General features: G+C 48.7%; 1 protein-coding gene across 3 annotated transcripts in view; it reads left to right on the forward strand.

The window, feature by feature from the left end:
• LOC125458563 (galectin-3-binding protein-like) overlaps window positions 1-27,423 on the forward strand; it is an 89,158-nt gene that overhangs the window by 42,889 nt on the left and 18,846 nt on the right. For 2 of the 3 annotated variants that reach the window (XM_048543971.2, XM_048543961.2), the window contains exons 2-3: window positions 16,736-16,912; window positions 17,945-18,136. In XM_048543971.2, coding sequence (XP_048399928.1) covers window positions 16,816-16,912; window positions 17,945-18,136 — 289 coding nt within the window. In that variant the 5' untranslated portion in view covers window positions 16,736-16,815. Of the gene's footprint in view, window positions 1-15,769; window positions 15,901-16,735; window positions 16,913-17,944; window positions 18,137-27,423 lie in introns of all 3 variants that reach the window. The other variant, XM_059650893.1, reaches the window with a different exon arrangement.

Below are 27,423 nucleotides of genomic sequence, written 5' to 3' on the forward strand. Positions count from 1 at the left end.
AGTGCAGGGAGAGAGAGAGACAGAGACAGAGTGCCGGGAGAGAGAGAGACAGAGACAGAATGCAGGGAGAGAGAGAGACAGAGACAGAGACAGAGACAGAGTGCCGGGAGAGGGAGAGACAGAGACAGAGTGCCGGGAGAGAGAGAGACAGAGACAGAGTGCAGGGAGAGACAGAGACAGAGACAGAGTGCCGAGAGAGAGAGAGACAGAGACAGAGTGCAGGGTGAGGGAGAGACAGAGACAGAGTGCCGGGAGAGGGAGAGACAGAGACAGAGTGCAGGGAGAGAGAGAGAGACAGAGACAGAGTGCAGGGAGAGAGAGAGACAGAGACAGAGTGCCGGGAGAGGGAGAGACAGAGACAGAGTGCAGGGAGAGGGAGAGACAGAGACAGAGTGCAGGGAGAGAGAGAGAGACAGAGACAGAGTGCAGGGAGAGAGAGAGACAGAGACAGAGTGCAGGGAGAGGGAGAGACAGAGACAGAGTGCAGGGAGAGAGAGAGAGACAGAGACAGAGTGCAGGGAGAGAGAGAGACAGAGTGCCGGGTGAGGGAGAGACAGAGACAGAGTGCAGGGAGAGAGAGAGACAGAGACAGAGTGCAGGGAGAGAGAGAGACAGAGACAGAGTGCCGGGAGAGGGAGAGACAGAGACAGAGTGCAGGGAGAGAGAGAGAGACAGAGACAGAGTGCAGGGAGAGGGAGAGACAGAGACAGAGTGCAGGGAGAGAGAGAGACAGAGTGCCGGGTGAGGGAGAGACAGAGACAGAGTGCAGGGTGAGAGAGAGACAGAGACAGAGTGCCGGGAGAGGGAGAGACAGAGACAGAGTGCAGGGAGAGAGAGAGAGACAGAGACAGAGTGCAGGGAGAGGGAGAGACAGAGACAGAGTGCAGAGAGAGAGAGAGACAGAGACAGAGTGCAGGGAGAGAGAGAGAGAGACAGAGACAGAGTGCCGGGAGAGTGAGAGACAGAGACAGAGTGCAGGGAGAGGGAGAGACAGAGTGCAGGGAGAGAGAGAGACAGAGACAGAGTGCAGGGAGAGGGAGAGAGAGAGACAGAGACAGAGTGCAGGGAGAGAGAGAGACAGAGACAGAGTGCAGGGAGAGGGAGAGACAGAGACAGAGTGCAGGGAGAGAGAGAGACAGAGACAGAGTGCCGGGAGAGAGAGAGACAGAGACAGAGTGCAGGGAGAGAGAGAGACAGAGACAGAGTGCCGGGAGAGAGAGAGACAGAGTGCCGGGAGAGATAGACAGAGTGCCGGGAGAGGGAGAGACAGAGACAGAGTGCCGGGAGTGAGAGAGACAGAGACAGAGTGCAGGGAGAGACAGAGACAGAGACAGAGTGCCGAGAGAGTGAGAGACAGAGACAGAGTGCAGGGAGAGGGAGAGACAGAGACAGAGTGCCGGGAGAGGGAGAGACAGAGACAGAGTGCAGGGAGAGAGAGAGAGACAGAGACAGAGTGCAGGGAGAGAGAAAGACAGAGACAGAGTGCCGGGAGAGGGAGAGACAGAGACAGAGTGCAGGGAGAGAGAGAGACAGAGACAGAGTGCAGGGAGAGAGAGAGACAGAGACAGAGTGCCGGGAGAGGGAGAGACAGAGACAGAGTGCAGGGAGAGAGAGAGAGACAGAGACAGAGTGCAGGGAGAGGGAGAGACAGAGACAGAGTGCAGGGAGAGAGAGAGACAGAGTGCCGGGAGAGGGAGAGACAGAGACAGAGTGCAGGGAGAGAGAGAGACAGAGACAGAGTGCCGGGAGAGGGAGAGACAGAGACAGAGTGCAGGGAGAGAGAGAGAGACAGAGACAGAGTGCAGGGAGAGAGAGAGACAGAGTGCCGTGAGCGAGAGAGACAGAGTGCCGGGAGAGGGAGAGACAGAGACAGAGTGCAGGGAGAGAGAGAGACAGAGACAGAGTGCCGGGAGAGGGAGAGACAGAGACAGAGTGCAGGGAGAGGGAGAGACAGAGACAGAGTGCAGGGAGAGAGAGAGACAGAGTGCCGGGAGAGAGAGAGACAGAGTGCCGGGAGAGAGAGAGACAGAGACAGAGTGCAGGGAGAGGGAGATTCAGAGACAGAGTGCCGGGAGAGAGAGAGACAGAGTGCCGGGAGAGGGAGAGACTGAGACAGAGTGCAGGGAGAGAGAGAGGGACAGAGACAGAGTGCAGGGAGAGAGAGAGACAGAGACAGAGTGCAGGGAGGGAGAGAGACAGAGACAGAGACAGAGACAGAGTGCAGGGAGAGAGAGAGACAGAGACAGAGTGCAGGGAGAGGGAGAGACAGAGTGCAGGGAGAGAGAGAGACAGAGACAGAGTGCAGGGAGAGAGAGAGACAGAGACAGAGTGCAGGGAGAGGGAGAGACAGAGTGCAGGGAGAGAGAGAGAGACAGAGACAGAGTGCAGGGAGAGGGAGAGACAGAGTGCAGGGAGAGAGAGAGACAGAGACAGAGTGCCGGGAGAGGGAGAGACAGAGACAGAGCGCAGGGAGAGAGAGAGACAGAGACAGAGTGCAGGGAGAGAGAGAGACAGAGACAGAGACAGAGACAGAGTGCAGGGAGAGAGAGAGACAGAGACAGAGTGCCGTGAGAGAGAGAGACAGGGACAGAGACAGAGACAGAGTGCAGGGACAGAGAGAGACAGAGACAGAGACAGAGACAGAGTGCAGGGAGAGAGAGAGAGACAGAGACAGAGTGCAGGGAGAGAGAGAGACATAGACAGAGTGCCGGGAGAGAGAGAGACAGAGAGAGAGTGCAGGGAGAGAGAGAGACAGAGACAGAGTGCCGGGAGAGAGAGAGACAGAGACAGAGTGCAGGGAGTGAGAGAGACAGAGACAGAGTGCCGGGAGAGGGAGAGACAGAGACAGAGTGCAGGGAGAGAGAGAGAGACAGAGACAGAGTGCCGGGAGAGAGAGAGAGACAGAGACAGAGTGCAGGTAGAGAGAGAGACAGAGACAGAGTGCCGGGAGAGAGAGAGCCAGAGACAGAGTGCAGGGAGAGAGGGAGACAGAGACAGAGTGCCGGGAGAGAGAGAGACAGAGACAGAGTGCAGGGAGAGAGAGAGACAGAGACAGAGTGCAGGGTGAGAGAGAGAGACAGAGACAGAGTGCCGGGAGAGTGAGAGACAGAGACAGAGTGCAGGGAGAGGGAGAGACAGAGTGCAGGGAGAGAGAGAGACAGAGACAGAGTGCAGGGAGAGGGAGAGACAGAGACAGAGACAGAGTGCAGGGAGAGAGAGAGACAGAGACAGAGTGCAGGGAGAGGGACAGACAGAGACAGAGTGCAGGGAGAGAGAGAGACAGAGACAGAGTGCCGGGAGAGAGAGAGACAGAGACAGAATGCAGGGAGAGAGAGAGACAGAGACAGAGACAGAGACAGAGTGCCGGGAGAGGGAGAGACAGATACAGAGTGCCGGGAGAGAGAGAGACAGAGACAGAGTGCAGGGAGAGACAGAGACAGAGACAGAGTGCCGAGAGAGAGAGAGACAGAGACAGAGTGCAGGGTGAGGGAGAGACAGAGACAGAGTGCCGGGAGAGGGATAGACAGAGACAGAGTGCAGGGAGAGAGAGAGAGACAGAGACAGAGTGCAGGGAGAGAGAGAGACAGAGACAGAGTGCCGGGAGAGGGAGAGACAGAGACAGAGTGCAGGGAGAGGGAGAGACAGAGACAGAGTGCAGGGAGAGAGAGAGAGACAGAGACAGAGTGCAGGGAGAGAGAGAGACAGAGACAGAGTGCAGGGAGAGGGAGAGACAGAGACAGAGTGCAGGGAGAGAGAGAGAGACAGAGACAGAGTGCCGGGAGAGAGAGAGACAGAGACAGAGTGCAGGGAGAGAGAGAGAGACAGAGACAGAGTGCAGGGAGAGAGAGAGACAGAGTGCCGGGTGAGGGAGAGACAGAGACAGAGTGCAGGGAGAGAGAGAGACAGAGACAGAGTGCAGGGAGAGAGAGAGACAGAGACAGAGTGCCGGGAGAGGGAGAGACAGAGACAGAGTGCAGGGAGAGAGAGAGAGACAGAGACAGAGTGCAGGGAGAGGGAGAGACAGAGACAGAGTGCAGGGAGAGAGAGAGACAGAGTGCCGGGTGAGGGAGAGACAGAGACAGAGTGCAGGGAGAGAGAGAGACAGAGACAGAGTGCCGGGAGAGGGAGAGACAGAGACAGAGTGCAGGGAGCGAGAGAGAGACAGAGACAGAGTGCAGGGAGAGGGAGAGACAGAGACAGAGTGCAGGGAGAGAGAGAGACAGAGTGCCGGGAGAGAGAGAGACAGAGACAGAGTGCAGGGAGAGAGAGAGACAGAGTGCAGGGAGAGACAGAGACAGAGTGCAGGGAGAGAGAGAGACAGAGACAGAGTGCAGGGAGAGAGAGAGACAGAGACAGAGTGCCGGGAGAGGGAGAGACAGAGACAGAGTGCAGGGAGAGGTAGAGAGACAGAGACAGAGTGCAGGGAGAGAGAGAGACAGAGACAGAGTGCCGGGAGAGAGAGAGACAGAGACAGAGTGCAGAGAGAGAGAGAGACAGAGACAGAGTGCAGGGAGAGGGAGAGACAGAGACAGAGTGCAGGGAGAGGGAGAGACAGGGATTAAGTGCAGGGAGAGAGAGAGACAGAGTGCAGGGAGAGGGAGACAGAGAGACAGAGACAGAGTGCAGGGAGAGGGAGAGACAGAGACAGAGTGCCGGGAGAGAGAGAGACAGAGACAGAGTGCAGGGAGAGAGAGAGACAGAGACAGAGTGCCGGGAGAGGGAGAGACAGAGACAGAGTGCAGGGAGAGAGAGAGACAGAGACAGAGTGCCGGGAGAGAGAGAGACAGAGACAGAGTGCCGGGAGAGGGAGAGACAGAGACAGAGTGCCGGGAGAGGGAGAGACAGAGACAGAGTGCTGGGAGAGGGAGAGACAGAGACAGAGTGCAGGTAGAGGAAGAGGGAGATGGAGAGAAAGAGTGCAGGGAGAGGGAGAGACTGAGTGCAGGGAGAGACAGGGACAGAGACAGAGCGCAGGGAGAGAGAGAGGCAGAGACAGAGTTCAGGGAGATGGAGAGGGAGTGATTAGTGCCTGGGTGTGTTATCTGTGAGTGTCAGTGTGGGAACAGTGAGTGATTGTGTAAGTTGTGAATGTGAGAGTCTTATGAGTGAATGGATTTGTTACCTGTGCGAGTGTGTGATTAATGATGGCTACATTATCGAAGTATGGAGTCATACAGTAATGGAAATAGGCCCTTCACCCAGTATGGTCCGTGCTGACCATGGTGTCCACTCAGTGAGTCCCAGTTGCCTGCATTTGGTTAATATCCCCACGAAGCCCTTCACATCCTTATACCTGTCTAAAAGTTTTTAAAATGATTGATTGATTAATCTTATTGTCACATGTACCAAAATACAGTGAAAAGCTTTGTTTATGAGTGGTACAGGCAGATTATAGCAAGATTCAACAGGGGCTGGGGAATGTAGATTGGGAGAAGCTGTTTGATGGTAATTCCACATTTGATATGAGGGAGGCTTTTAAAGAAAAGTTGATGAGAGTGCAGGACTGACATGTCCCTGTGAAATTAGGGATAGAAATGGCAAGTTTAGGGAGGCATGGATGACAGGTGAAATTGTGAGACTAGCCAAGAGGAAAAAGGGAAGCATACATGAGGTCTAGGCGACTGAAGACAGACAAAGCTTTGGATTAATATCGGGAAAGTAGATCGAATCTGAAACGAGGAATGAAGAGGTCTAAAAAGGGTCATGAAATATCTTTAGCGAACAGGGTTAAGGAAAAACTAACAGTTGCAGAGAAGTCGAGGAGCAGATTGGGAGCCAGATACTGGAAAGGTGCAAAAGTCATGGATGGCTTCAACTTTCCAAATGTTGATTGGAAACATTTTAGTTGTAATAGTTCAGATGGAGCGGATTTTGTCCAGTGTATTCAGGAAGGATTCCTGTCACAGTATGCAGATAGACCCACACAAGGAGAGGCCACTTTGGATTTGGTGCTTGGGTGACAAATCAGGCCAAGTGTTAGACCTGTTGGTAGGAGAGAATTTTGGCAGTAGCGATCATAACTCTGTTACTTTTACAATAGTCATGGAAAGGATAGGTACATACAGCAGGGTAAGGTTTAAAAGTGGGGGAAGGGTAATTATAATTCTGTTAGGCAAGAACTGAGTAACAGAAATTGGGAACAGATGCTGTCAGGGAAGAGCACTATAGAAATGTGTTCCTAAGATGCTGCTTGGCCTGCTGTGTTCATCCAGCTCCACACTTCGTTACCTCGGATTCTCCAGCATCGGCAGTTCCCATTATCTCTAATGAAATGTGAAGATTGTTTCAGGAATGTATACTGTGTGTGCTCAATATGTTTGTTCCCAGCAGGTAGAGCAGATGTGGTCGAGTGAGCGAGGTCCTTGAGAGAGATTGAACAACTGGTTAAGAGGAAGAAGGATGCTTATGTAAGGTTTAGGAAAAGAGGAACGGAAAATGCTCTAGACGGATACAAGTTAGACAGGAAAGGAACTGAAGAAAGGGCTTAGGAGAGCCATAAGGGGGCATGAGAAAACCTTGGCAGATTGGGTCAAGGAAAGCCCCAAGGCTTTTTACACCAATGTGAGGAATAAGAGAATGGCCAGAGAAAGAGTAGGGCCAATCAAGGATTGTAAAGGGAATTTGTGCACGGAGCCTAAAGATATAGGAGAGGTCCTTGATGAATACTTTTCTTCAGTATTCACAACTGAGAGGGACTTAGTTGTAGAAGAGGACAGTGTGAATCAGGCTGGTCGGAGAGAGGAGGTTGATGTTAGTAAAGAAGATGTTCCAGGAATTCTGAGGAAGTTGAAGATAGCTAAGTCCCCTGGGCCTGATGGGCTTTATCCAAGGATTCTATGGGAAGCAAGGGAAGAGATCGTAGGGCTTTTGGCGATGATCTTTTTGTCCTCACGGTCCACGGTTATAGTGCCGGAAGATTGGAGAGAGGCAAACATCATTCCCTTGTTGAATAAAGGGAGCAGAGATAACCCCGGAAATTACAGGCCGGTTAGTCTTAGATCAGTGGTGGGCAAATTATTGGAAAGAGCTCTGAGAGATAGGATTTATGATCACTTGGAAAGGCACAGTTTGATTCGTGATAGTGAGCATGGATTTGTGAGGGGTAGATCATACCTCACAAACCTTATTGAATTCTTTGGAGAGGTAACCAAACTCGTGGATGAAGGTAGAGCAGTGGATGTGGTGTACATGGATTTAAGTTAGGCATTTGATAAGGTTCCCCATGGTAGGGTCATGCAGAAGGTAAGGAGGCATGGGATGGGGGGAAATGTGGCAGCTTGGATTCAGAATTGGCTGACCCTTAGAAGACAAAGGGTGGTAGTGGATGGAAAATATTCAACATGGTGCTCAGTTACGAGTGGTGTACCACAAGGATCTGTTCTGGGTCCTCTTCTATTTGTGATTTTTGTAAATGATTTGGATGTAGGAGTGGAAGGGTGGATTAGCAAGTTCGCGGATGATATGAAGGTGGATCGCATAGTGGACAGTGCAGAGGGCTGTTCTAGGTTACAAAGGGACATTGATAGAATGCAGAGCTGGGCTGAGAATTGGCAGATGGAGTTTAACCCTGAAAAGTGTGAGGTGATTCATTTTGGTAGGACAAACTTGAAAGCAGAATACAGGGTTAACTGAAAGATGCTTGGCAGTGTGGAGGAGCAGAGGGACCTTGGGGTTTATGTCCACAGTCCCCTGAAAGCTGCCACCCAGGTGGATAGAGTTGTTAACAAAGTGTGGAGCTGGATGAACACAGCAGGCCAAGCAGCATCTTAGGCATAAGGTGTGTTAGCTTTCACTCATAGAGGGATTGAGTTCAAGAGCCGTGAAGTTATGCTCCAGCTATATAAAAGTCTGGTTTGGCCACATCTGGAGTATTGTGTCCAGTTCTGGTCACCTCATCACAGGAAAGATATGGAAGCATTGGAAAAGGTGCAGAGGAGATTTACCAGGATGTTGCCTGGAATGGAGGGAAGGTCTCACGAGGAAAGGTTGAGATTGCTCGGGCTTTCCTTTTTAGAACGATGAAGGATGAGAGGTGACTTGATAGAGGTGTATAAAATGATCAGAGGTATAGATAGAGTGGACAGCCAGATACTTTTTCCTTGGGTGGAGGTAGCTATTACGAGGGGACATAGTTTTAAAGTGAAAGGAGGTAGATATCGGGGAGACGTCATAGGTAGGTTCGTTACTCAGAGAGTGGTTGGGGCGTGGAATGCATGGCCAGAGAGGGTAGTGGAGTCAGCCTCATTCAGGATATTTAAGTGGCTATTAGATTGGCATATGGATGATAGTATAAGGTAGGGGTGGAGGTTAGATAGACATTAGGCTTAGGGTAAAGGTTCGACACAACATCCTGGGCTGAAGGGCCTGTACTGTGCTGTACTGTTCTCTGTTCTATGCTCTAAAATCCAAAAGCCTTTTATTCGTACATAAGGAGCGAGTGGGTAACTAGAGAAAGGGTTGGCCAACTCAAGGAAAAAGGAGGGAAGTTATGTGAGGAGTCAAAGATAATGAGCGAGATTCTTAATGAGTACTTTGCATCAGTATTCCCTGAGGAGAGGGACATGACGGATGTTGAGGTTAGGGATCGATGTTTGATTACTGTAGGTCAAGTCAGCATAAGGAGTGAAGAAGTGTTAGGTATTCTAAAAGGCATTAAAGTGGACAAGTGCCCAGGTCTGGATGGGATCTATCCCAGGTTTCTGAGGGAAGCAAGAGAGGAAATAGCCGGGGCCCTAACAGATATCTTTGCAGTGTCCTTAGACAGGGGTGAGGTCCCAGAGGACTGGAGACTTGCTAATGTTGTTCCCTTGTTTAAGAAGGGCAACAAGGATAATCCAGGTAATTATCGACCGGTGAGCCTGACATCAGTGGTAGGGAAGCTGCTGGAGAAGGGCTGTAGATGTCATATACATTGACTGCAGTAAGGCATTTGATAAGGTTCCCCATGGCAGGCTGATAGAGAAAGTGAAGTCACATGGGGTCCAGGGTGTGCTAGCTAGATGGATAAAAAACTGGCTAGGCAACAGGAGACAGAGGGTAGTAGTGGAAGGGAGTTTCTCAAATTGGAGACCTGTAACCAGTGGTGTTCCACAGGGATCTGTGCTGGGACCACTGTTGTTTGTGATATATGTAAATAATCTGGAGGAAGGTGTAGATGGTCTGATCAGCAAGTTTGCAGATGGCACTAAGATTGGTGGATTAGCTGATAGTGCAGGGGACTGTCAAAGATTACAGCAGAATATAGATAGACTGGAAAGTTGGGCAGATAAATGGCAGATGGAGTTCAATCCGGGCAAATGCGAGGTGATGCATTTCGGGAGATCCAATGCAAGAATGAACTATACGGTTAATAAGAACGTAAGAACTAGGAGCAGGAGTAGGCCGTTTGGCCCTTCGAGCCCACTCTGCCATTCAATAAGATCATGGCTGATCTTTTTGTAGACTCAGCTCCACTTACCCGCGTTCTCACTGTATCCCTTAATTCCTTTATTGTTCAAAACAAAATCTACCTGAGCTTAAGTACCATCAACTACTTCACTGGGTAAGGAATTCATAGATTAACAACCCTTTGGGTGAAGAAATTCCTTCTCAATTCAGTCCTAAATCTGCTTCCTCTAATCTTGAGGCTATGCCCTTGTCCTAGCTTCACCTGCCAGTGGGAACATCCTCCCTACTTCTATCTTATCTATTCCCTTAATAATTTTATATGTTTCCGTAAGATCCCCCTCAATCTTCTCAATTCCAATGAATATAATCCCAATCTACTCAGTCTCTCCTCATAAACCAATGACCTCAACTCTGGAATCAACTTAGTGAACCTCCTCTGCACCCCCTCCAGTGCCAGTACATCCTACTCAAGTAAGGAGCCCAAAACTGCACACAGTACTCCAGGTGTGGCCTCACCAGCACCTTGTACAGCTGCAACATAACCTCTCTGCTTTAAAACTCAATCCCTTGAGCAAGGACAAGGACACCCGGGACCCTCTGCATAGCAGCATGCTGCAACTTTTTACCATTCAAGTAATAATCCTTTTGCTATTACTCCTACCAAAATGTATGAGTTCACCTTTATTTACATCGTATTTCATCTGCCAGACCGTTGCCCCCTCACTCAATGTATCTATGTTTCTCTGCAAAGTTTCCCAGTGCTCTGCAGACTTTGCTCTGCCACTCATCTTAGTGTCATCTGCAAATGTGTGGTCCCCAACTCCAAATCATCTATATAAATTGTAAATAATTGGTCCCAACACCGATCTCTGAGGCACACCACGAGTCACTGATTGCCAGCCAGAATAGCACTCATTTATCCCTATTCTTTGCTTCCTCTTAGTCAACCAATCCTCTATCCATGCTAATACTTTACCCCGAACCATGCATCCTTATCTTATGCAGCAGCCTCTTGTGCAGCACCTTGTCGAAGGCCTTTTGGTAATCTAGGTACACCACATCCACCGGGTCCTCATTGTCCACCTGGCTCGTAATGTCTTCATAGAATTCCAAAAGATTTGTCAAGCATGACCTGCCGTTCGTGAACCCATGCTGCGTCTGCCCAATAGGACAATTTCTTTCAAGATGCCTTGCTATTTCTTCCTTGATAATAGACTCAAGCATCTTGCCCACCTCAGAGGTTAAGCTAACTTGTCTATAATTCCCCATCTTCTGTCTACCTCCCTTTTTAAACAGTGGCGTCACATTTGCTGTTTTCCAATCTGCTGGGACTGCCCCCAGAGTCCAGCAAAATTTGGAAAATTACCGCCAGTGCACCTGCTATTTCTCCAGCCATCTCTTTCAGATCCTGGGATGCATTCCATTGGGGCCAGGAGACTGATCAATCCTTAGCACCATTAGCTTGCCCAACACTCCCTCTTCTGTAATAATGATTGTTTCCAGGTCCTCACCTACCTTCGCCTCTTTGTCAATTACTGGCATGTTATTAGTGTCCTCCACTGTGAAGACCGATACAAAATACCTGTTCAATGTTTCGGCCATTTCATCATGTCCCATAACTAAATTCCCCTCCTCATCCCCTGAAGAGCCAATGTTTACTTTAGCCAAGATAACAAAGTGTGGAGCTGGATGAACACAGCAGGACAAGCAGCATCTCAGGAGCACAAAAGCTGACGTTTCGGGCCTAGACCCTTCATCAGAGAGGGGAATGGGGAGAGGGAACTGGAATAAATAGGGAGAGAGGGGGAAGCAGACCGAAGATGGAGAGAAAAGAAGATAGGTGGAGAGGAGAGTATAGGTGGGGAGATAGGGAGGGGATAGGTCTGTCCTTGGAAGATGGACAGGTCAAGGAGGTGGGACCTGCCTGCCCTGGTCGACCCATTGTCTCAGCCTGTTCCTGCCCCACCGAACTTATCTCCACCTATCTGGACTCCATTTTCTCCCCTTTGGTCCAGGAACTCCCCACCTACATCCGTGACACCACCCACGCCCTCCACTAGAACTTCCAATTCCCTGGCCCCCAACACCTCATTTTCACCATGGATGTCCAGTCCCTGTACTCCTGTATTCCTCATGCAGATGGCCTCAAAACTATCCGCTTCTTCCTGTCCCGCAGGCCTGACCATTCTCCCTCTACCGACGTCCTAATCCACTTAGCCGAACTCGTCCTCACCCTCAACAACTTCTCTTTCGATTCCTCTCACTTCCTAAAGACAAAGCGGGTGGCCATGGGTACCCCCATGGGCCCAAGCTATGCCTGCCTCTTTGTAGGTTACGTGGAACAGTCCCTCTTCCGTACCAACACTGGCCCCAAACCCCACCTCTTCCTCCGTTACATTGATGACTGTATTGGCACCATCTCTTGCTCCCAAGAGGAGCTCAAACAGTTCATCCACTTCACCAAAACCTTCCACCCTAACCTCAAGTTCACCTGGACCATCTCCAACACATCCCTCACCTTCCTAGACCTCTCAGTCTCCATCTCAGGCAACCAGCTAGAAACTGACGTACACTTCGAGCCCACTGACTCCCACAGCTACCTAGAATACACCTCCTCCCATCCACCCTCCTGCAAAAATTCCATCCCCTATTCCCAATTCCTCCGCCTCCGCCGCATCTGCTCCCAGGATGAAGCATTCTACTCCCACACATCCCAGATGTCCAAGTTCTTCAAGGACTACAACTTCCTCCCCGCAGTGGTCAGAACACCCTTGACCGCGTCTCCCGCATTTCCCGCAACACATCTCTCACACCCTGCCCCCACCACAACTGCCCAAAGAGGATCCCCCTCATTCTCATACACCACCCCATCAACCTCCGGATACAACGCATCACCCTCCGACACTTCCGCCATCTACAATCCGACCCCACCACCCAAGACATTTTTCCATCCCCACCCCTGTCTGCTTTCCGGAGAGACCACTCTCTCCGTGACTCCCTTGTTCACTCCACACTGCCCTCCAACCCCACCACACCCGGCACCTTCCCCTGCAACCGCAGGAAGTGCTACACTTGCCCCCACACCTCCTCCCTCACCCCATCCAGGCCCCAGGATGACTTTCCATATTTAGCAGATGTTCACCTGCACATCTGCCAATGTGGTATACTGTATCCACTGTACCCGGTGTGGCTTCGTCTACATCGGGGAAACCAAGCGGAGGCTTGGGGACCGCTTTGCAGAACACCTCTGCTCAGTTCGCAACAAACAACTGCACCTCCCAGTCGCAAACCATTTCCACTCCCCCTCCCATTCTCTTGATGACATGTCCATCATGGGCCTCCTGCAGTGCCACAATGATGCCACCTGAAGGTTACAGGAACAGCAACCCATATTCCGCTTGGGAACCCTGCAGCCCAATGGTATCAATGTGGACTTCACCAGCTTCAAAATCTCCCCTTCCCCAACTGCATCCCTAAACCAGCCCAGTTCGTCCCCTCCCCCCACTGCACCACACAACCAGCCCAGCTCTTCCCCTCCACCCACTGCATCCCAAAACCAGTCCAACCTGTCTCTGCCTCCCTAACCTGTTCTTCCTCTCACCCATCTCTTCCTCCCACCTCACGCTGCACCTCCATTTCCTACCTACTAACCTCATCCCGCCTCCTTGACCTGTCCGTCTTCCAAGGACTGACCTATCCCCTCCCTACCTCCCCATCTATACTCTCCTCTCCACCTATCTTCTCCTCTATCCATCTTCGGTCCGCCTCCCCTCACTCCCTATTTATTCCAGTTCCCTCTCCCCATCCCCCTCTCTGAAGAAGGGTCTAGGCCCGAAACGTCAGCTTTTGTGCTCCTGAGATGCTGCTTGGCCTGCTGTGTTCATCCAGCCTCACATTTTATTATCTTGGATTCTCCAGCATCTGCAGTTCCCATTATCACTGTTTACTTTAGCCACTTTTTTTTGTCTTCTATATTTATAGAAACGTTTGCTATCTGTCTTTATATTCTGTGCTAGTTTTTTTCTCATGTTCTATGTTACTTTTCTTTATGGCTTTTTTTGTGACTTTCTGTTGACCTTTCCAGTTTTCCCAGTCTTCTAGTTTCGTGCTGTTTTTGGCCACTTTAAATGCTTTCTCTTTCTCCTTTATAGCCTCCCTTATTTCCATAGACTCTCACGGCAGATTACCCCTTTTCTTACAGTCCTTCCTTTTCATTGGAATATACTTTTGCTGAGCACTTTGAAAAATTGCTTTGAAAGTCCTCCACTGCTCATCAACTGTCCCACCATAAAATCTTTGTTTCCAGTCTACTTTAGCCAAGTCCTCCCTCATTCTACTGTAGCCCCCCTTGTTCAAGCATAAGACGCTGGTATTGGATTTTATCTTCACACTCTCCATCTGTATTCTAAATTCAACCATACTGTGATCACTCCTTCCAAGAGGATCCCTGACTATGAGGTCATTAATTATTGCTGTCTCATTATAAGGGCCAGATCTAGGATAGCTGGCTCCCTCGTCAGTTCCATTACGTACTGTTCCAGAAAACTATCTCTGACACACTCGACGAACTCCTCCTCAAGGCTACCCTTAACGAGCTGATTCGACCAATCTACATGTAGATTAAAATCCCCCATGGTAATTGCCATACCATTTTTACAGGCATTAGTTATTTCTTTGTTTATTGCCCGCCCCAATGTGATGTTATTATTTGGTGCCCCATAGACTATGCCTATCAGTGACTTTATCCTCTTCGAATTTCTAATTTCCACCCAAATGGATGCAACCTCATTCCCCTTAGAACCTATGTCATCTGTCAGCACCACCCTGCTGTTGTCCTTGAATATCAGAGCTACATCACCTCCCTTGCCTTCCTGTCTGTCCTTCCGAATAGCCTGGCACCCTGGATATTTAACTCCCGGTCATGACCATCCTGTTACCTTGTCTCCATAATGGCTACCAAATCATATTCATTCACGATGATTTGTGCCATTAACTCATCAACCTTGTTACGAATGCTACGAGCATTTGGGTAAAGTGCCTTTATGCTAGCTTTCTCACCCTCATGATTTCCAACATCTCTCATAATAATAATATCTCCTGAGTTATCCCTCCTTTTTACTGTATTTCTAGTCTATCTCGAGCTTAAATCCACCTGTACACATGCTATCCTTTTGCATATCTTTCCATTTAACTCCATACTCCCTGTCTCTTTCACTTTCCCTTCCCTCCGACTCAGAAGTTTAAAATCCTACTGACCACCCTATTTATCCTTTTCGCTCGAACACTGGTTCCAGATCGGTTCAGGTGGAGACTGTCCCAATGGTACAGATCCCCCCGGTTCCAAAACTGATGCCAATGCCCCATGAAATGGAATCCCTCTTTCCCACACCAATCCCTTAGTCACGTGTTTACTTCCCTAACTTTCTTTTCCCTACTCCAATTAGCACGTGGTTCAGGCAGTAATCCGGAGATTATGACCCTTGAGGACCTGTACTTCAATTTCTTTCCTCGTGTTTCATAATCCCTGAACAGGTCCTCTACCCTAGCTTTGCCCATGTCGTTAGTCCCAACGTGGACCACAGCAACTGGATCCTCCCCCTCCCATATCCTTTCAGCCCGGTCGGAGATGTCCCGCACCCTGGCACTGGGCAGGCAACACACCATGCGGGACTCCTGAACTGGCTTGCATAGGATACTATCTGTCCCCCTAATAATAGAAGCCCCTATAACAACTACCTGTCTTTTTGCTCCCGCCTCTTGAATGGCCTTCTGCACCATGGTGCCGTGGTCAGCTGGCTCATCCTGTCCCCAGTCCTTTCCCTCATCCGTACAGGGAGCAAGAATCTCATACCTGTTGGTCAAGGTCAAGGATTGAGGCTCAAGGATCTCTGAATCCCCCGACTGCCTCACTTACAGTCACACATTGTCCCTGAACATTTATTGAATTTGAATTACTTAATCTATCGGGTGTGACTGCCTCCTGAAACAAAGTGTCCAGTTAACTCTACCCCTCCTGGATGTGCCGCAGAGTTTGAAGCTCAGATTCCAGATCATTTACTCTGATCCGGAGTTCTTCCAGCAACTGACACTTGCTGCAGATGTGGTCGCTGCCGTTCACAATGGGATCAGCCAGCTCCCACATCATACAGCAACAGCACATCACCTGTCCAGCCATTAGGACTTTGTTAATGACTTTACTACTTTTTATGAATTTATGAGTTAAATGCTATCTAATACTTCTCTGCCATGGTCTTTTTCAAATAACCAATTAATAGATAAATAAAGAACTTTAATTTTTAACCAATTACACGATACTGCAGAAGTAAAAAAATAGAAAAACTCTACCTCACCAACACACTGCTAAGACCTTTTGTTTGTTTAGAGGAGGAAGGCGGCTGGGAGACACAACACGTGTAGCATCTCGGGGACAGCCACTGCCCAAATATACTCCCGGCAGCCCCCTGGTCCTCGCTGTCGCCTCTCCCTCTGCTGCTAAAAAGTGAGTCACTCGAGGTAAGACTTTTATAATCAAAACGCTTACCTTCCCAGGCTGGCCATGTGCTTCCTGCTGGACTCCCACTGCTGAAACAACTGAAAAGCAATGGAAAAGCCCAGGGGAAAATTGATGAACAGAGAGATCTGGGTGTTCAGGCCCATTGTTCCCTGAAGGTGACAACGCAGGTCAATAGGGTGGTCAAGAAGGCATATGGCATGCTTTCCTTCATTGGGCAGGGTATTGAGTACAAGAGTTGGCAGGTCATGTTGCAGTTGTATCGGACTTTGGTTCGGCCACATTTGGAGTACTGTGTGCAGTTCTGGTCGCCACATGACCAAAAGGATGTGGATGCTTTGGAGAGGGTGCAGAGGAGGTTCACCAGGATGTTGCCTGGTATGGAGAGTGCTAGCTATGAAGAGAGGTTGAGTAGATTAGGATTATTTTCATTAGAAAGACGGAGATTGAGGGGGGACCTGATTGAGGTCTACAAAATCATGAGGGGTATAGACAGGGTGGATCGCAAAAAGCTTTTTCCCAGAGTGGGATACTCAGTTACTCGGGGTCATGAGTTCAAAGTGAGAGGAGGAAAGTTTAAGGGAGATATGCGTGGAAAGTTCTTTACACAGAGGGTGGTGGGCGCCTGGAACACGTTGCCAGTGGAGGTGGTAGACGCAGACACGTTAGCGTCTTTTAAGATATATTTGGACAGGTACATGGATGGGCAGGGAGCAAATGGACACAGACCGTTAGAAAGTAGATGACAGGTTAGACAGAGGATCTTGATCGGCGCAGGCTTGGAGGGCCGAAGGGCCTGTTCCTGTGCTGTAATTTTCTTTGTTTTTTGTACCTCAGCTGAAGATTAATGGATTGCAGTCGTTGTGAAGTATGGACCTCACCTGGCTTGTGATCTCGTTCTAAACTCTTCCTGAGTGATGAACACAGCTCTGATCTTGCACAGGTTGATGTGGATTATGAAGCAATATTTTGCTGTTGTGTTTCTGACACCTCTTCTCTTAAACTTTTCTGAAGGTATGTGACTATGTTACCCAGAGTAGAAATTTGGAGCAGGGCTTTGCATTTGGACCCTCTGAACCAGCTGCATTCAGTCAGGTCATGGCTGGTCCTGTACCCGAGTTACACAATTTCCCATGGGATCTAACTCATTCGCCTAACAAGATTGACCTGAGGCTGACAGACACAAATCCCATCATGTCGGAGTTTGGAATTTCAGGTCAATTCACTCAATCATAAGTGTCATTAATAGAACCCCATCTGGTTCACTAATGTCCTTTAGGGAAGGAAACTGCCATCCTTACCTGGTCTAGCCTGCATGTGACTCATGACCCCCAGCAATGTGGTTGAGTCTGAACTGTCCTTGAAGTGAACGGTGTGCTTTGGCCATTTTACAGGATAATTAAGAGACAGGAAATAAGACAGTAATGTTCACATCCTGCTTAAACACAAAGGAAATCTCACCATTGAGACCATATTCCCATAAACCTGGAGACTGTTGTGTTCATCTTGTATTGAACACAGGATCAATGACCTCCTCCCAAAATAAGCATGTCTCCAAAGGCAGTTATAACATTTCATAATTGGACAGGATCCTGATTACAACAGAATGGGAATTTGATATTCATATTGATAACAGGAATTTTTAAAACATATCAGTTGTAAATACAACATTGGGGTCAGTACATCACAAGTGACAGTAAATTACTGTCTTCACACAGTGTCACTTGCTGTAGATTCTTAATTCCCAGCTCCATCGCACACAGTCCACTCACTCACCCTGAAATGGTGTCCAGTCTGGGAAACCTCAGTTTTCATTCCCTCCCAGTAGAATATGGAGACCAGAGACTGGCTGGATTGGGTGGATAGGGATCTTGTGGACAGGGATCTGATGGACAGAAATCTGGTGGTCCAGGGTCAGATGGACCAAGATCTGGTAGACAGGGATTTAGTGGTCCAGGATCTGGTGGTACGGGATCTGATGCTGTGGGATCTGGTCGTCCGGGATCTGGTGCTGTGGGATCTGACCTGTTGTTTTTTTTCCCCTAGGCGTGGAATATGGAGAGCTGCGATTGGCTGGAGGCCGATTGCCCAGTGAGGGTCGAGTGGAGATTTACTACAATGGGGAATGGGGCACAGTCTGTGATGATAACTGGGATATCACTGATGCTCATGTGGTATGTCGCAGTCTGGGTTACATCAATGCAACTGAGGCAACTATAGGAGGCATCTTCGGATCAGGTAAATTAATGGAGGGAACATGGAATGGGAGATTCCAACCAACATTTATTTCCATCACCAACAACATTCTCTATTCCCCGACCAATCACAAGCCACCATTCCCCATCAATCAATATCCACTTCCTCTGACCAATCAACGCCAACTATCTCTCTGATGAATCAGTACCCACCATCTCCCTGACCAATCAACACCCACCAACTCACTGGCCAATCGGCATTCACCACTTTAATGACCAATCAATATTTCCTGTCAAATCAACTGCCACCATCTTGGGATTGTCTTGGTTGAAGTCTCTGGTCACAGTGACCAGGGTCTTCGGGAAATTTCTCTCCAGAGTGTTTGTGATGGTGTAAATCGCTTCTCGGGCACACTTCACATTTGTGTGTGATGTTAACTGTGTTCAGGATGGTAGAGATGAACTCTCTCTGGCAAAAAGATTCTCACCTTCAACCCTCTCAATGTATCTCATTATTTTGGACCATAAGATGTAGGAGTAGAAATTAGGCCATTCAGTCCATCAAGTCTGCTCAACCATTCAATCATGGCTGATTACTAAAAGACTATGCCCTCGGGTCCTAGTCTGTCCTACCAATGGACACTTAGAGGCACAGTGTCAGAATAATACAGCATGGAAACAGGCCCTTCAGCCCAAACTGGTCCATGCTGACCATGGTCCCCCTCAGCTAGTTCCAATTGCCAGCATTTGGTCCATATCCCTCAAAACTCTTCCCATCCATCTACCTATCCAAATGTTTTTTTAAATGTTGTTATTCTACCTGCCTCAACTGCATTGTCTGGCAGCCCATTCGATATACACACCACTCTCTGTGTGCCCGTCAGGTCCTTCTTAATCTAGCCCCTCTCACCTTAAACCCATCCCTCCAGTTTTCATTTCCCCATCCATGGGAATGAAACACCATATGCATTCATCCGATCTATGCCACTCATGACTTCATAGAACAGTACAGAGCAGAACAGGCCCTTCAGCCCTCGATATTGCGCTGACCTGTGAACTAATCTAAGCCCCTCCTCCTCTACTATCCCATCATCATCCATATGCTTATCCAAGGACTGTTTAAATGCCCCTAATGTGGCTGAGTTAAGAACATAGAACATAGAACATAGAACATAGAACAGTACAGCACAGAACAGGCCCTTCAGCCCACAATGTTGTGCCGACCATTGATCCTCATGGATGCACCCTCAAATTTCTGTGACCATATGCATGTCCAGCAGTCTCTTAAATGACCCCAATGACCTTGCTTCCACAACTGCTGCTGGCAACGCATTCCATGCTCTCACAACTCTCTGCGTAAAGAACCTGCCTCTGACATCCCCTCTATACTTTCCACCAACCAGCTTAAAACTATGACCCCTCGTGCTAGCCATTTCTGCCCTGGGAAATAGTCTCTGGCTATCGACTCTATCTATGCCTCTCATTATCTTGTATACCTCAATTAGGTCCCCTCTCCTCCTCCTTTTCTCCAATGAAAAGAGACCGAACTCAGTCAACCTCTCTTCATAAGATAAGCCCTCCAGTCCAGGCAGCATCCTGGTAAACCTCCTCTGAACCCTCTCCAAAGCATCCACATCTTTCCTATAATAGGGCGCCCAGAACTGGACGCAGTATTCCAAGTGCGGTCTAACCAAAGTTTTATAGAGCTGCAACAAGATCTCACGACTCTTAAACTCAATCCCCCTGTTAATGAAAGCCAAAACACCATATGCTTTCTTAACAACCCTGTCCACTTGGGTGGCCATTTTAAGGGATCTATGTATCTGCACACCAAGATCCCTCTGTTCCTCCACGCTGCCAAGAATCCTATCCTTAATCCTGTACTCAGCTTTCAAATTCGACCTTCCAAAATGCATCACCTCGCATTTATCCAGGTTGAACTCCATCTGCCACCTCTCAGCCCATCTCTGCATCCTGTCAATGTCCCGCTGCAGCCTACAACAGCCCTCTACACTGTCAACGACACCTCCGACCTTTGTGTCGTCTGCAAACTTGCTGACCCATCCTTCAATTCCCTCGTCCAAGTCATTAATAAAAATTACAAACAGTAGAGGCCCAAGGACAGAGCCCTGTGGAACCCCACTCACCACTGACTTCCAGGCAGAATATTTTCCTTCTACTACCACACGCTGTCTTCTGTTGGCCAGCCAATTCTGTATCCAAGCAGCTAAGTTCCCCTGTATCCCATTCCTCCCGACCTTCTGAATGAGCCTTCCATGGGGAACCTTATCAAATGCCTTACTGAAGTCCATATACACCACATCCACAGCTCGACCCTCATCAACCTTACTAGTCACATCCTCAAAAAACTCGATAAGGTTTGTAAGGCATGACCTACCCCTCACAAAGCCGTGTTGACTGTATTTGATCAAGCCATGCTCTTCCAGATGGTCATAAATCTTATCCCTCAGAATCCTTTCTAACACCTTGCAGACGACAGACGTGAGACTTACCGGTCTATAATTGCCGGGGATTTCCCTATTTCCTTTCTTGAAGAGAGGAATTACATTTGCCTCTCTCCAGTCCTCAGGTACGACTCCAGTGGAGAGCGAGGATGCAAAGATCTTCGCAAGTGGCGAAGCAATTGCATTTCTCGCTTCCCAAAGCAGCCGAGGACAAATCTGATCCGGGCCTGGCGACTTGTCAATCTTAATGTTTGACAAAATTTTCAGTACATCAGCTTCCTCTATCTCTATCCATTCCAGCATGCACACCTGCTCTTCAAAGGTTTCATTCACTACACAGTTCGATTCTTTCGTAAAGACAGAAGCAAAAAACTCATTTAGGGCTTCCCCTACCTCCTCAGGCTCCACACACAAGTTCCCTATGCTATCCCTGATCGGCCCTACTCTTTCTTTGACCATTCTCTTATTCCTCACGTAAGTGTAAAATGCCTTTGTGTTTTCCCGGATTCCTTCTGCCAAGCCTTTCTCGTGCCCCCTCCTGGCTCTCCTCAGACCATTTTTGAGCTCCTTCCTTGCCTGCATGTAATCCTCTCTAGCTGAACTTGACCCTAGCTTCCTCCACCTTATGTAAGCTACCTTCTTCCTTTTCACTAGAAGCTCCACCGCTCTCGTCATCCAAGGTTCCTTTATCTTACCCCTTCTTGCCTGTCTCAGAGGGACATATTTACTCATCACTCCCAACAACTGTTCCTTAAACCATCTCCACATGTCTATAGTTCCCTTACCATGGAACAACTGCTCCCAGTCCATGCTTCCTAACTCGTGTCTAATCGCATCATAGTTTCCTCTTCCCCAATTAAATATCCTCCCATTCTGCCTAATCCTCTCCTTCTCCATAGCTATGTAGAATGAGAGAGTGTTATGGTCACTATCACCAAAATGCTCTCCCACCACAAGATCTGATACCTGCCCCGGCTCGTTTCCGAGCACCAAGTCTAGAATGGCCTCTCCCCTCGTCGGCCTGTCAACGTACTGCGTTAGGAAACCCTCCTGAACACACCTTACAAAAACAGCTCCATTCAAATCTTCTGCTCGAAGGAGGTTCCAATCAATATTAGGAAAGTTAAAGTCACCCATTACAACAACCCTACTGCGTCCACACTTTTCCAAAATCTGTCGACCTATGCTTTCTACAATCTCCCTGCTGCTATTGGGGGGCCTGTAGTAAACCCCTAACGAGGTGACTACTCCCTTGCTGTTCCTAATTTCCACCCATACTGACTCAGTAGGCAGATCTTCCTCGACAATGGAAGCTTCTGTAGCTGTGATACTCTCTCTGATTAGTAGTGCTACACCCCCTCCTCTTTTTCCCCCCTCCCTATTCTTTTTAAATGTTCTAAACCCTGGAACATCCAGCAACCATTCCTGCCCATGAGAAACCCATGTCTCTGTTATGGCCACAACATCATAGCACCAGGTACTGATCCATGCTCTAAGTTCATCACTTTTATTCCTGATACTCCTTGCATTAAAGCAAACACACTTTAACCGATCCCTTGGTTCCTTCCCAGGAAAATCCTTCCCACTAGCTGGTCTACCTCTTGCTACTGCCTCACCTGCATCAACGCTCACCTCTGGTATACAGCTCAGGTTCCCACCCCCCTGCCATACTAGTTTAAACCCTCTCGAACTACTCGAGCAAACCTTCCACCCAGGACATTGGTCCCCTTCCAGTTCAGATGCAACCCGTCCACCGTTAACTACATTGGCAGGCAGGGCGTTCCACGCCCTTACCACTCTCTGAGTAAAGAACCTGCCTCTGACATCTGTCTTAAATCTATCACTCCTCAATTTGTAGCTATGCCCCCTTGTACAAACCGACATCATCGTCCTAGGAAAAAGACTCTCACTGTCCCCCCTATCTAATCCTCTATATTCAAGTCTTCTCAAAATAAATGCCAACATTGCATTTGCCTTCCTGACGACTGACTCAACTTGCAAGATTACTTTGAGAGAATCCCGGACTAGAATTCCCAAGTCCCTTTGTACTTCAGACTTCTGAATTTTCTCCCCATTTAGAAAATAGTCCACGCTTATATTTTTCCTACCAAAGTGCAGCACATCACACTTTCCCACATTGTACTCCACCTGCCACTTCTTTGCCCACTCTCCTAACCTGTCCAGATCCTTCTGCAGCCTCCCCACCTCCTCAACACCACCTGTCCCTCCACCTATCTTTGTATCATCTACAAACTTAGCCAGAATGCCCACAGTTCCTTCACCTCGATCATTAATGTACCAAGTGAAAAACTGTGATCCCAACGCTGACCCTTGTGGAACACCACTGGTCACCAGCTGCCATCCTGGCAAAGACCCCTTTATACCCTCTCTCTGCTTTCTGCCAGACAGCCAATCTTCTATCCATGCTAGCGTCTTGTCTCTAACACCGTGCGCCCTTATCTGACTCAGCAGCCTCCTGTGTGGCCCCTTATCAAAGGCCTTCTTGAAGTCCAGGTGGGTCACATCCATTTTTTCTCCATGGTCTACTCTGCTCGTTACTTCCTCAAAGAATTGTAGCAGATTTGTCTGGCATGACCTCCCTTTGGTGAAACCATGCTGACTTTGTCCTATTTTACTATATACTTCCAAATATTCAGAAATCTCATCCTTTACAATGGACTCCAAGATCTTACCCACGGCCGAGGTTAGGCTAATCGGCCTGTAATTTTCCATCTTTTGTCTTATTCCCCTTCTAAACAGGGATGTCATGTTAGCGATTTTTCAGTCCTTTGGGACCATCCCACACTCTAGTGATTCCTGAATGTTGACCACTAATGCTTCCACTATCTCTTCAGTGATCTCCTTCAGAATTCTGGGGTGTAATCTATCTGCTCCAGGTGATTTATCCAGCTTCAGGCCATTCAGTTTTTCATCACCTTTTCCTTGGTGATGGCCACCATACTCAGTTCTGTCCCACGACTCTCTTGAATTTTTCAGAGATTACTCATGTCTTCCACTGTGAAGACTGGCGCGAAGTAATTATTCAGTTCCTCAGCCATTTCCTTGTTCCCCACTGCTAACTTTCCACTGTCATTTTCCATGGTCCAATGTCCACTTTTGTCCTTTATTCACATATATATAACTGGCTAGCTTACCCTCATTTCTCACTAATAAGGCAACCCCACCCCTTCGGCCCACCTGCCTATCTTTTCGATAGGATGTATATCCTTGGATATTCATTTCCCAATCCTGATCCCCTTGCAGCCACATCCCGTGATGCCTACCGTGTCATATCTGTCAGTTTCGATCTGCAATGCAAGCTCATTTATCTTATTCCTTATACTGCGTGTATTCAGATATAACACTTTCTGTCCTGTATTAACCCTCCTTCTTCGCATTTCCATTCGTTTTTCCAGTGTTTGATTGCTAGCCTTCATACCTTCCTACTTGTGTCTGTGCTGGAGACTTTGGTAACCTCTCCTGAATTCTCCTTCCCTGTCATTTCTCTCATAATTTTCCACAGAGTTGAATTCTCCACTACAGACATTAACCTGCGCTTTGTTTCCCACTGGGGCAAGTTTCACTATTCCCTTCCCCCCACTTTCTATTTTAAAGCCCTGTTGACCAGCCTGTTTACCCTTTTCGCTGGAACATTGGTCCCAGTTCGATTCAGTTTCCCCTGTTCCAACACTGATACCCAAGAGAGCAAACCCCTCTTTCTATGCCCTCTTTACCTAGAACTAGAGGGTATAGCCTCAAAATTAGGGGAACAGATTTAGGGCTGACCTGAGGAGCAACTTCCCTGGTCAGTGAAGTAGTTGAGGCTAACTCGTTGAATGTTTTTGAAGCTAAGCTAGATGATTGTTTGAATAGTAAAGGAATTAAGGGTTATGGTGAGAGGTGGCTAGGTGGACCTGAGTCCATTAAAAGATCAATCATGAATGGTGGAGAGGAGCTTGATGGGCCAAATGGCCTACTCCTGCTCCTGGTCCTTATGCCCTTCTGTTCTGGTGCCATTCTTTAAACCATGTACTTATTTCCCTTCTTCTTGCATCCCTGTGCCAATTTACATGTGGCTTGGGAAGTAATCTGGAGATTATAACCCTCGAGTTCCTACTTTCTGATAATCAGAGGGCGGCTGAGAGTCATCACAGTGCAATTCTCAGCGACCTCGCCACAGTGATCACGATTGTACAGGAGGTCAGAGAAAACCTCGTGTCAAGCTGGAATTAAACCTCAAATACTACATTGTCCTGTGACTAGTGGTGTGTCTCAGGGGCCAGCGCTAGGCCCATTGCTGTTTGTTATCTATATCAATGATTTGGATGAGAATGTACAAGGCATGATTAGTAAGTTTGTGGATGACACTAAAATAGGCAGCATTGTGGACAGTGAGGAAGGTTTTCAGAAATTACTGCAGGATTTTGATTAGCTGGGGAAGTGGGCTGAGAAATGGCAAATAGAGTTTAATACAGATAAAGAGGAGGTGTTGCATTTTGGAAAGTCACATCAACGTAGAAGTTTCATGGTGAATGGTCAGGCCACAAGGAGTGCAGTGGAAGAACCTTGGGGTTCAGGTGCACGGTTCTCTGAAAGTGGATTCACATGTAGACAGGGCACTGACGGCAGCTTTTGGCACATTGGCCTTCTTCAGTCACGGTATTGAGTGTTGAAGTTGGGAAGTTTTGTTGCAGTTGTACAGGACATTGGTGAGGCTGCACTTGGAGGACTGTGTTCAGTTTTGGTCACCTTGCAACAGGAAGGATGTTATTAAACTGGAAAGAATGCAGAAGAAATTTACAGGGATGTTGCCAGGACTCCAGGGCCTGAGTTATAGGGAGAGGGTGGACAAGTTGGGACTGTTTTCTTTAGAGTGTAGGAGACTGAGGGGGATCTTATAGAAGTGTATAAAATCGTGAGAAGCATGGATAGGGTGAATGTGCTCAGTCTTTTTCCCAGGGTCGGAGAATCGTGGACCACGGGGCATCAGTTTAATGTAAGAGGGGAAAGAATACGGAGGGGCAACTGTTTTACACAGAGGGTGGTACGCGTCTGGAATGAGCTGCCAGCAGAAGTGGCTGAGACGGGTACATTAACAACATTTAAACGGCATTTGGATGGATACATGGACAGGAAAGGTTTAGAAGGACATGGGCCAAATGCAGAGCAATGGGGTTAGTGTGGATGGACATTTTGGTCAGCACGGACCAGTCTGGGCCGAAGGGCCTGTCTCCGAGCTGTGGGACTCAATCTCCCTCTCCATGGTGTTTCCCACCCTCCCTCCTGCTCTGACCAAAACAAAAGGGACTCTGTGAGAATGAAGACAATTGGTAAGGTAAAGGTGTAGAAGGGAGCAGCCATTGAGAGAGTGGGCCACTGTTAGAATGGAAGTGCCATGGTGTTTGCCCGAGAGGTTTCGCTCAAGAGGCTGACCATGCATAGACTGAAGGCAGTAGGGAGGGTAGTTAGGGCAGTGGCATTCTCCTCTTGTAGTATGTGGGAGATCATGGAGACTTCCAATTTCCCTGGTAGTTACACCTGCGGGAAGTGCCCCTGGCACAGCTCCTGACAGACCGTGTTCAGGCATGGGAGCTGGAGCTGGATGCACTTAGGATCATTCACAATGCAGAGAACATCATTGATAAGAGCTTTCGTGAAGTGGTCACTCCTAAAGTGCATGCTGTATGTAGCTGGATGACCACCAGAAGACCACCAAAAGGTGGGAGGCAGATAGTGCAGCGTCCACCTGTGGCCATTGCCCTCAATAGCAATTATACCACTTTGGATACTGTTGGGGGGGAATGGCCTTTCAGGGGCGAGAAGCAGCAGTCAGATCAGAGATCAGAGGTAATGGGAACTGCAGATGCTGGAGAATCCAGGATAACAAAGTGTGGAGCTGGATGAACACAGCAGGCCAAGCAGCATCTCAGGAGCACAAAAGCTGATGTTTCGGGCCTAGAGCCTTCATCAGAGAGGGTCTTAACCACACAGAGATCAGAGATCAGTGGCTCTGTGACCGGCTCTGAGGCTCAGAGGGAAAGGACACATTTAGACAAACTGATGTTAATAGGAGACTCAGTTATGAGGGGGACAGACAGGAGATTCTGTGGATGCTGAAGAGACACCAGGATGGTGTGTTGCCTTCTGGGTGCCAGGGGCAAGGATATCTCTAAGCTGTTGCAGAACATTCTGAAGCCGGGAGGGTGAATAGCCAGAGGTCATTGTGCACACCGGTACAAATGACATAGGGAAAGAAAGGGATGGGGTCCTGCAAAATGTGTACAGGGAGTTAGGTAAGAATTTAAAAAGCAGGACTTCAAGGGCTGTGATCCCAGATTACTCCCAGTGCCACGCTCCAGTGACAGTAGAAACCTAAACAGCCCAGCACATCCCCTCCCCCCACTGCATCCCAAAACCAGCCCAGCCTGTCTCTGCCTCCCTAATCTGTTCTTCCTCTCACCCATCCCCTCCTCCCACCTCAAGCCACACCTCCATCTCCTACCTACTAACCTCATCCCACCTCCTTGACCTGTCCGTCTTCCCTGGACTGACCTATCCCCTCCCTACCTCCCCACCTATACTCTCCTCTCCACCTATCTTCTTTTCTCTCCATCTTCGGTCCGCCTCCCCCTCTCTCCCTATTTATTTCAGAACCCTCTCCCCATCCCCCACTCTGATGAAGGGTCTAGGCCTGAAAAGTCAGCTTTTGTACTCCTGTGATGCTGCTTGGCCTGCTGTGTTCATCCAGCTCCACACTTTGTTATCTTGGATTCTCCAGCATCTGCAGTTCCCATTATCACTGATGTTTGAAGGTTGCTTCTCAGACTGGAGGCCTGCCACAGGGGTCCGGTGCTGGGACCTTTTC

Source organism: Stegostoma tigrinum, chromosome 1 (genome assembly GCF_030684315.1).
Source record: "Stegostoma tigrinum isolate sSteTig4 chromosome 1, sSteTig4.hap1, whole genome shotgun sequence".
NCBI classification, from domain to species: Eukaryota; Metazoa; Chordata; class Chondrichthyes; order Orectolobiformes; family Stegostomatidae; genus Stegostoma; species Stegostoma tigrinum.